A 12,145-nucleotide genomic window follows, 5' to 3' on the forward strand; every position below is an offset into this window, starting at 1 on the left:
TCTATCTATCTATCTATCTATCTATCTATCTATCTATTATCTATCTATCTATCTATCTATCTATCTATCTATCTATCTATCTATCTATCTATCTATTATCTATCTATCTATTATCTATCTATTATCTATCTATCTATCTATCTATCTATCATCTATCTATCTATCTATCTATCTATCTATCTATCTATCTATCTATTATCTATCTATCTATCTATCTATCTATCTATCTATCTATCTATCTATCTATCTATCTATTATCTATCTATCTATTATCTATCTATCTATCTATCTATCTATCTATCTATCTATCTATTATCTATCTATCTATCTATCTATCTATCTATTATCTATCTATTATCTATCTATCTATCTATTATCTATCTATTATCTATCTATCTATCTATCTATCTATCTATCTATCTATCTATCTATCTATCTATTATCTATCTATCTATCTATTAATCTATCTATTATCTATCTATCTATCTATCTATCTATCTATCTATCTATCTATCTATTATCTATCTATCTATCTATTATCTATCTATTATCTATCTATCTATCTATCTATCTATCTATCTATCTATCTATCTATTAATCTATCTATTATCTATCTATCTATCTATCTATCTATCTATCTATCTATCTATTATCTATCTATCTATCTATCTATCTATCTATCTATCTATCTATCTATTATCTATCTATTATCTATCTATCTATCTATTATCTATCTATTATCTATCTATCTATTATCTATCTATCTATCTATCTATCTATCTATCTATCTATCTATCTATCTATTATCTATCTATCTATCTATTAATCTATCTATTATCTATCTATCTATCTATCTATCTATCTATCTATTATCTATCTATCTATCTATTATCTATCTATTATCTATCTATCTATCTATCTATCTATCTATCTATCTATCTATCTATCTATTATCTATCTATCTATCTATCTATCTATCTATTAATCTATCTATTATCTATCTATCTATCTATCTATCTATCTATTATCTATCTATCTATTATCTATCTATTATCTATCTATCTATCTATTATCTATCTATTATCTATCTATCTATTATCTATCTATCTATCTATCTATCTATCTATCTATCTATCTATCTATCTATCTATCTATCATCTATCTATCTATCTATTATCTATCTATTATCTATCTATCTATCTATCTATCTATCTATCTATCTATCTATTATCTATCTATCTATCTATTAATCTATCTATTATCTATCTATCTATCTATTATCTATCTATCTATCTATTATCTATCTATCTATCTATCTATTATCTATCTATCTATCTATCTATCTATCTATTATCTATCTATCTATTATCTATCTATCTATCTATCTATCTATCTATCTATCTATTATCTATCTATCTATCTATTATCTATCTATCTATCTATCTATTATCTATCTATCTATCTATCTATCTATCTATCTATCTATCTATCTATCTATCTATCTATCTATCTATTATCTATCTATTATCTATCTATCTATCTATTATCTATCTATCTATCTATCTATCTATCTATCTATCTATCTATCTATTATCTATCTATCTATCTATCTATCTATCTATCTATCTATTATCTATCTATCTATTATCTATCTATCTATCTATCTATCTATCTATCTATCTATCTATCTATCTATCTATCTATTATCTATCTATCTATCTATTATCTATCTATTATCTATCTATCTATCTATCTATCTATCTATCTATCTATCTATCTATTATCTATCTATCTATCTATTATCTATCTATCTATCTATCTATTATCTATCTATCTATCTATTATCTATCTATCTATTATCTATCTATTATCTATCTATTATCTATCTATTATCTATCTATCTATCTATTATCTATCTATCTATTATCTATCTATTATCTATCTATTATCTATCTATCTATCTATTATCTATCTATCTATCTATTATCTATCTATTATCTATCTATCTATCTATCTATCTATTATCTATCTATCTATCTATCTATCTATCTATCTATCTATCTATCTATCTATTATCTATCTATTATCTATCTATCTATCTATTATCTATCTATCTATTATCTATCTATCATCTATCTATCTATTATCTATCTATTATCTATCTATCTATTATCTATCTATTATCTATCTATCTATCTATCTATCTATCTATCTATCTATCTATTATCTATCTATCTATCTATCTATCTATCTATTATCTATCTATCTATCTATCTATCTATCTATCTATCTATCTATCTATTATCTATCTATCTATTATCTATCTATCTATCTATTATCTATCTATTATCTATCTATCTATTATCTATCTATCTATCTATCTATCTATCTATCTATCTATCTATCTATCTATTATCTATCTATCTATCTATCTATCTATCTATCTATCTATCTATTATCTATCTATTATCTATCTATCTATCTATTATCTATCTATTATCTATCTATCTATTATCTATCTATCTATCTATCTATCTATCTATCTATCTATCTATCTATCTATCTATTATCTATCTATCTATCTATTATCTATCTATCTATCTATCTATCTATCTATCTATCTATTATCTATCTATCTATCTATCTATCTATCTATCTATTATCTATCTATCTATCTATTATCTATCTATTATCTATCTATCTATCTATTATCTATCTATTATCTATCTATCTATCTATCTATCTATCTATCTATCTATCTATCTATCTATCTATCTATCTATTATCTATCTATCTATCTATCTATCTATCTATCTATCTATCTATTATCTATCTATCTATCTATCTATCTATCTATCTATCTATTATCTATCTATCTATTATCTATCTATCTATCTATTATCTATCTATTATCTATCTATCTATTATCTATCTATCTATCTATCTATCTATCTATCTATCTATCTATCTATCTATCTATCTATTATCTATCTATCTATCTATTATCTATCTATTATCTATCTATCTATCTATTATCTATCTATTATCTATCTATCTATTATCTATCTATCTATCTATCTATCTATCTATCTATCTATCTATCTATCTATCTATTATCTATCTATCTATCTATTAATCTATCTATTATCTATCTATCTATCTATTATCTATCTATCTATCTATTATCTATCTATCTATTATCTATCTATTATCTATCTATTATCTATCTATTATCTATCTATCTATCTATTATCTATCTATCTATCTATTATCTATCTATTATCTATCTATCTATCTATCTATTATCTATCTATCTATCTATCTATCTATCTATCTATCTATCTATCTATCTATCTATCTATCTATTATCTATCTATCTATCTATCTATCTATCTATCTATCTATTATCTATCTATCTATTATCTATCTATTATCTATCTATCTATCTATTATCTATCTATCTATTATCTATCTATTATCTATCTATCTATCTATCTATCTATCTATCTATCTATCTATCTATCTATCTATCTATTATCTATCTATCTATTATCTATCTATCTATTATCTATCTATCTATTATCTATCTATTATCTATCTATCTATCTATCTATCTATCTATCTATCTATCTATTATCTATCTATCTATTATCTATCTATCTATCTATCTATCTATCTATCTATCTATCTATCTATCTATTATCTATCTATCTATTATCTATCTATCATCTATCTATCTATTATCTATCTATTATCTATCTATCTATCTATTATCTATCTATCTATCTATCTATCTATTATCTATCTATTATCTATCTATCTATCTATCTATCTATCTATCTATCTATCTATCTATCTATTATCTATCTATTATCTATCTATCTATCTATCTATCTATCTATCTATCTATCTATCTATCTATCTATCTATTATCTATCTATCTATTATCTATCTATCTATCTATTATCTATCTATTATCTATCTATCTATCTATCTATCTATCTATCTATCTATCTATCTATTATCTATCTATCTATCTATCTATCTATTATCTATCTATTATCTATCTATCTATCTATCTATCTATTATCTATCTATCTATCTATCTATCTATCTATCTATCTATCTATCTATTATCTATCTATCTATTATCTATTATCTATCTATCTATCTATCTATTATCTATCTATCTATCTATCTATCTATCTATCTATCTATCTATCTATCTATTATCTATCTATCTATCTATCTATCTATCTATTATCTATCTATCATCTATCTATCTATCTATATATCTATCTATCTATATATCTATCTATCTATCTATCTATCTATCTATCTATCTATCTATCTATTATCTATCTATCTATCTATCTATTATCTATCTATTATCTATCTATCTATCTATCTATCTATCTATCTATCTATCTATCTATCTATCTATATCTATCTATCTATCTATCTATCTATCTATCTATCTATCTATCTATTATCTATCTATTATCTATCTATCTATCTATCTATCTATCTATCTATCTATCTATCTATTATCTATCTATCATCTATCTATCTATCTATATATCTATCTATCTATATATCTATCTATCTATATATCTATCTATCTATCTATCTATCTATTATCTATCTATCTATCTATCTATCTATCTATCTATTATCTATCTATTATCTATCTATCTATTATCTATCTATCTATCTATCTATCTATCTATCTATCTATCTATTATCTATCTATCTATCTATCTATCTATCTATCTATCTATCTATTATCTATCTATCTATTATCTATCTATCTATCTATCTATCTATCTATCTATCTATCTATTATCTATCTATCTATTATCTATCTATCTATCTATCTATCTATCTATCTATCTATCTATTATCTATCTATCTATCTATCTATCTATCTATCTATCTATCTATCTATCTATCATCTATCTATCTATCATCTATCTATCATCTATCTATTATCTATCTATCTATCTATCTATCTATCTATCTATCTATATATTATCTATCTGTTATCTATCTATCTATCTATTATCTATCTATCTATCTATCTATCTATCTATCTATTATCTATCTATCTATCTATCTATCTATCTATCTATCTATCTATTATCTATCTATCTATCTATCTATCTATCTATCTATCATCTATCTATCTATCTATCTATCTATCTATCTATCTATCTATCATCTATCTATCTATCTATCTATCTATCTATCTATTATCTATCTATCTATCTATCTATCTATCTATCTATCTATCATCTATCTATCTATCATCTATCTATCATCTATCTATCATCTATCTATTATCTATCTATCTATCTATCTATTATCTATCTATCTATCTATCTATCTATCTATCTATATATTATCTATCTATTATCTATCTATCTATCTATCTATTATCTATCTATCTATCTATCTATCTATCATCTATCTATCTATCTATCTATTATCTATCTATTATCTATCTATCTATCTATCTATCTATCTATCTATTATCTATCTATTATCTATCTATCTATCTATCTATCTATCTATCTATTATCTATTATCTATCTATCATCTATCTATCATCTATCTATCTATCTATCTATCTATCTATCTATCTATCTATCTATCTATTATCTATCTATCTATCTATCTATCTATCTATCTATCTATCTATTATCTATCTATTATCTATCTATCTATTATCTATCTATCTATCTATCTATCTATCTATCTATTATCTATCTATCTATCTATCTATCTATCTATTATCTATCTATCTATTATCTATCTATCTATCTATCTATCTATCTATCTATCTATTATCTATCTATCTATTATCTATCTATCTATCTATCTATCTATCTATCTATCTATCTATTATCTATCTATCTATCTATCTATCTATCTATCTATCTATCTATCTATCATCTATCTATCTATCATCTATCTATCATCTATCTATTATCTATCTATCTATCTATCTATCTATCTATCTATCTATCTATCTATCTATCTATCTATATATTATCTATCTGTTATCTATCTATCTATCTATTATCTATCTATCTATCTATCTATCTATCTATCTATCTATCTATTATCTATCTATCTATCTATCTATCTATCTATCTATCTATTATCTATCTATCTATCTATCTATCTATCATCTATCTATCTATCTATCTATCTATCTATCTATCTATCTATCATCTATCTATCTATCTATCTATCTATCTATCTATTATCTATCTATCTATCTATCTATCTATCTATCTATCTATCTATCTATCATCTATCTATCTATCATCTATCTATCATCTATCTATCATCTATCTATTATCTATCTATCTATCTATCTATTATCTATCTATCTATCTATCTATCTATCTATATATTATCTATCTATTATCTATCTATCTATCTATTATCTATCTATCTATCTATCTATCTATCATCTATCTATCTATCTATCTATTATCTATCTATTATCTATCTATCTATCTATCTATCTATCTATCTATCTATTATCTATCTATTATCTATCTATCTATCTATCTATCTATCTATCTATCTATCTATCTATCTATCTATCTATCTATCTATTATCTATTATCTATCTATCATCTATCTATCATCTATCTATCTATCTATCTATCTATCTATCTATCTATCTATCTATCTATTTATTATCTATCTATCTATCTATCTATCTATCTATCTATCTATCTATCTATCTATTTATTATCTATCTATCTATCTATTATCTATCTATCTATCTATCTATCTATCTATCTATCTATCTATCTATCTATTTATTATCTATCTATCTATCTATCTATCTATCTATTTATTATCTATCTATCTATCTATCTATCTATCTATCTATCTATCTATCTATTATCTATCTATCTATCTATCTATCTATCTATTATCTATCTATCTATTATCTATCTATCTATTATCTATCTATCTATCCATCCGCCTGTCTATCTATCTATCTATTATCTATCTATCTATTATCTATCTATCTATCCCTCCCTTCCTCCACCCAGAGCTGATCTCCAGACATTTGCCTCTTTTGCCTTGGCCAGGTCTCTTCACCCAGGAGCAGCAGATCTGGTTCCTGGAGTTCTATAAGAAGCTGTGCCGGTTGGGTCTTCACCAGGAGAACGGCCATAATGATAACCAGATCCAGAACATAGAGCTGGAGAAGAAATATTCTATGGTCAGGAAACACTGTGCATACAACTTTCCAGTGAGTCTGATTCTCCTGATAACAAATCCTTTTCTGGATAAAAGGAGAAGAAGGAGTTTATGTACTGACCCCCTGCAACACATTAGGTTGTCTTGATCTCTAACCCAAACCAATGATGTCTGTTGTATTTGTGTTTTTATGTACTTTTAAGTTACTTTTTTATTACACTCCCAACAGATACATAGCAACTGTAACATGAATATTTGGTATTTACCATTTGCAGACAGTAGGTGGTGTACTACAATATTGAGCTTCCTGATCCTCAGAAAACAGCTCTGCTGTAAAAAAAACAGGAGGTCTCACATTACACACACAGCTGAAGCAGAGAACAAAGTGTCATGGATGTTCCTGATAGTAAATGATTTTGTATAACACAGATTTTAATACTATAGCTAAAACCAATAAAAAACATCAGTTTATACATTTGTAAACAATGAAAAAGTAGTAAAACTCCCGTAAAATCAGTCCAGGGATATAGGTAGGATTAGTGTTAGGATTATAGGGAGGCTTAGTGTTGAGGTTACAGGGAAGGTTAGTGTTGGGGTTACAGGGGAGGTCAGTGTTGGGGTTACAGGGAGGGTTAGTGTTGGGGTTACAGGGAAGGTTAGTGTTGGGGTTACAGGGAGAGTTAGTGTTGGGGTTACAGGGAAGGTCAGTGTTGGGGTTACAGGGAGAGTTAGTGTTGGGGTTACAGGGAAGGTTAGTGTTGGGGTTACAGGGAGAGTTGGTGTTGGGGTTACAGGGAAGGTTAGTGTTGGGGTTACAGGGAGGGTTAGTGTTGAGGTTACAGGGAAGGTTAGTGTTGGGGTTACGGGAAAGGTTAGTGTTGGGGTTACAAGGAGGGTTAGTGTTGGGGTTATGGGAAAGGTTAGTGTTGGGGTTACAGGGAGGCTTAGTGTTGGGGTTACAGGGAAGGTTAGTGTTGGGGTTACAGGGAGGGTTAGTGTTGGGGTTACAGGGAAGGTCAGTGTTGGGGTTACAGGGAGGGTTAGTGTTCGGTTACAGGGAAGGTCAGTGTTGGAGTTACAGGGAGGGTCGGTGTTGGGGTTACAGGGAAGGTCAGTGTTGGGGTTACAGGTATTGTTAGTGTTGGGGTTACAGGGAAGGTCAGTGTTGAGGTTACAGGAAGGGTCAGTGTTGGGTTACAGGGAAGGTCAGTGTTGGGGTTACAGGGAGGGTTAGTGTTGGGGTTACAGGGAGGGATAGTGTTGGGGTTACAGGGAAGGTCAGTGTTGGGGTTACAGGGAGGGTTAGTGTTGGGGTTACAGGGGAGGTCAGTGTTGGGGTTACAGGGAGGGTTAGTGTTGGGGTTACAGGGAAGGTTAGTGTTGGGGTTACAGGGAGAGTTAGTGTTGGGGTTACAGGGAGAGTTAGTGTTGGGGTTACAGGGAAGGTCAGTGTTGGGGTTACAGGGAAGGTCAGTGTTGGGGTTACAGGGAAGGTCAGTGTTGGGGTTACAGGGAGAGTTGATGTTGGGATTACAGGGAGGGATAGTGTTGGGGTTACAGGGAGGCTTAGTGTTGGGGTTACAGGGAGGGTTGGTGTTGGGGTTACAGGGAGGGTTAGTGTTGGGGTTACAGGGAGGGTCAGTGTTGGGGTTGCAGGGAGGGTTAGTGTTGGGGTTACAGGGAAGGTCAGTGTTGGGGTTACAGGGAGGGTTAGTGTTGGGGTTACGGGGGAGGGTTAGTGTTGGGGTTACAGGGAGGGTTAGTGTTGGGGTTACAGGGAGGGTCAGTGTTGGGGTTGCAGGGAGGGTTAGTGTTGGGGTTACAGGGAGGGTCAGTGTTGGGGTTGCAGGTCAGGTTTGTGTTAGAGGTTGAGGTTCAGGAAGGGATGGTGTGAGAAGGGTCTCAGGGTAGAAGAATTCTTTCTGCTTCTCTCCCCCCCCCCAGCACTGACCCCCTGCCACTGAAGGATGGTATATGGAGCTTTTAATGCTCTGACCGTTCCTCGCTCCATCCAACACTGAAGAAGAAAGTCGGCTGGAATGACTCTCTGATTAGGATTGATGTGACTCCGGTATGAGAAATGACCGTTTTACCGATTTCTTCTCTTTTCCAGGCCATGGTTGTATTTGTCGGAGTGAAAAACTTCCACATAGAACTGTATGCAACCTTCTTCTGCCTGTGCCACGACCCGGACATGTCCGTCAGACACTCCATGGCTCTCGGCTTCTGTGAAGTGAGTATGAGACGGTCATGCCGGCTGTCTGTATCACGGCGTCCAATGGGATCCTTCTTTACAAAGGCCAAGAAGATGCATGAAAACCCCCAAAACCCGGAGCATAGGCGGAGCTGAGACCTAAAGTAGTCGATTTCTTTTCCCAGCCGATGATCGCTAAACGTGATTGGTTGCTTCAGACACGGGTTTCATCTGTGCCCCGAATTCCTAACGATTTTTTGAACGAAATGATTTTTTGAATGAAAACGTTCGTTCTGTAATCCGACGGCGCCACCAATGATTTCGAAAAACGATCGTTTTTCACAAATTTTCCAGCATGCCCGATAAACTAAATGGGGAGGAACCATGAAAATCGGCCACTGCCCCACTGACAGAGCGAAAATCGGTCAATTATTCTTAGGTCTGATTTTCAAACAAAAAATCGCTCGGAAATTGACCCGTGTATGGCCGGCCTTTGAAAACTTTTTTCTTGTTTTTTTTAGGTCTGTAAACTCTTAGGATCCAATGTGTATTTAATACATAAAGAACTAGTCGCTCTACTGCAGGATGACTCACTAGAGGTAAGAGGACCTGCGGGAAGTCACGTGCTTTGCTAAAAAATCGTTCTATTTATTTCCAGGTTATGTTGAGGTGATTGTAGTGTCAGAGCTCAGAGGATACATATGATTACCGTCAGATTGTGCAAGCACCCTACGGGCCAGTGCAGCTGCTATGGGGCCCAGGGTGGGAAGGGGGCCCAACTAAGGAGGTGATCGAGTGAACTTACAGAAAATCAATGTGCTTGTAAGGATAACAGATCCAGAGTTTGAACCCTGAACCTGAGTGATCTTTGCTGACACATCTCCCGTTATTCCCTGCCTGTGAATACATTCATTGCCTTCAGAGCTTCTGGTCATCCTGATCGACCTTCTGACATTTGCACATGCTCGCCGCACAGCGCGCCCCCACCACAGAGACCGGGGTGTCACTGAGTTCTAACCATGGATGAGCTGCCCTAAAAGGACACGACCTGCCCCTACACCTGCTACCCCTCCCTGCACACCCCATGCACCCCGATCGCTGTGATAGCCTCTGATTGGCTATCACAGTGATCAGTCACTGTATTGCCCACTCCCCTTGGTTTTTTTCCCCTCTATGAATGGAGGAGAGAGATACATTGTATCATATACATTCTATTATACATTGTATCATTATATACATTATATTATACATTGTATCATTATATACATTCTATTATACATTATATCATTATATACATTCTATTATACATTGTATCATTATATACATCCTATTATACATTGTATCATTATATACATTCTAGTATACATTGTATCATTATATACATCATATTATACATTGTATCATTATATACATTCTATTATACATTGTATCATTATATACATTCTATTATACATTGTATCATTATATACATTCTATTATACATTATATCATTATATACATTCTATTATACATTGTATCATTATATACATCCTATTATACATTGTATCATTATATACATTCTAGTATACATTGTATCATTATATACATCATATTATACATTGTATCATTATATACATCCTATTATACATTGTATTATTATATACATTATATTATACATTGTATCATTATATACATCCTATTATACATTGTATCATTATATACATCCCATTATACATTGTATCATTATATACATCCCATTATACATTGTATCATTATATACATTATATTATACATTGTATCATTATATACATCCTATTATACATTGTATCATTATATACATCTATTATACATTGTATCATTATATACATCTATTATACATTGTATCATTATATACATTCTATTATACATTGTATCATTATATACATCCTATTACACATTGTATCATTATATACATCGTATTATACATTGTATCTCACTAACTCATTGCATACAGAAAAAAAATGTTCTTTAAAAAAACCAAACAGATAAATATTTAAAAATAAAGAAAAATCCCCCGAGGTTTGACCTAGTTCAGTGTCAGGGTTAGTGTTAGGGTCAAAGGTCAGGATTTTTTAAAATTGGTATCAGTGTCAGTCAGTGTCAGTGTGTTTTAGGTAAAAACAAAACAAAACAAAATGCTCCCTATTGTTTCTGGGCCGTACTCCGGGTACAAACAACAAATAACACACATATATGGTATCGCTGCGATCGCCAAGAGCTGGAGAATTTATTTTGGGTTGTTCTTTGGTGGTCGGTTATGGTCGTAACAAGAAACACAGCTAAATGAAAAAATAATATTTTTTTTTTACTATTTTGGGCCAGTTTTCCTTTGTTAATAAAATAAAAATCAGGAGCTATCCATTACCATTTACCACCAAATGAAAGCCCAATTTGTCCTGAAAAAAACGCGGTATAATCCACCCGGATGTACGAAGTAGTTGTGGTGATATAGACGGTTTTACTAACACAGGTCAAAGTTGTAAAATTGTGCTTAGGCATTAAGATTTGTTTTGCCCTCAGGCGGGAAGGGGTTAAGCTGCTTTCTGAGGAACAATGATACAGAGATGCTATCCTCCAATTACCACCTTTAAAGTCTTGGAAATGTAATGTTTAATTTTGTATTCAGCCAGCAGGTGGAGCTGGGGGGCTCTTTTTCACATGTTGTTTACAGTGCTAAATAGCTTAAGCTGAAATCTCTGGGGT

General features: G+C 30.6%; 1 protein-coding gene across 2 annotated transcripts in view; it reads left to right on the forward strand.

The window, feature by feature from the left end:
• Nucleotides 1-12,145, forward strand: part of PPP4R4 (protein phosphatase 4 regulatory subunit 4) — a 68,399-nt gene that overhangs the window by 25,271 nt on the left and 30,983 nt on the right. For both annotated transcript variants that reach the window (XM_089664386.1, XM_089664385.1), the window contains 3 exons: nt 7,119-7,282; nt 9,344-9,463; nt 9,946-10,023. In XM_089664386.1, coding sequence (XP_089520512.1) covers nt 7,119-7,282; nt 9,344-9,463; nt 9,946-10,023 — 362 coding nt within the window. The remainder of the gene's footprint in view (nt 1-7,118; nt 7,283-9,343; nt 9,464-9,945; nt 10,024-12,145) is intronic.

The sequence above is a fragment of the Staurois parvus genome, unplaced genomic scaffold, assembly GCF_062004578.1.
Source record: "Staurois parvus isolate SC_StPar_1 unplaced genomic scaffold, SC_StPar_1.0 ptg001905l, whole genome shotgun sequence".
NCBI lineage: Eukaryota > Metazoa > Chordata > Amphibia > Anura > Ranidae > Staurois > Staurois parvus.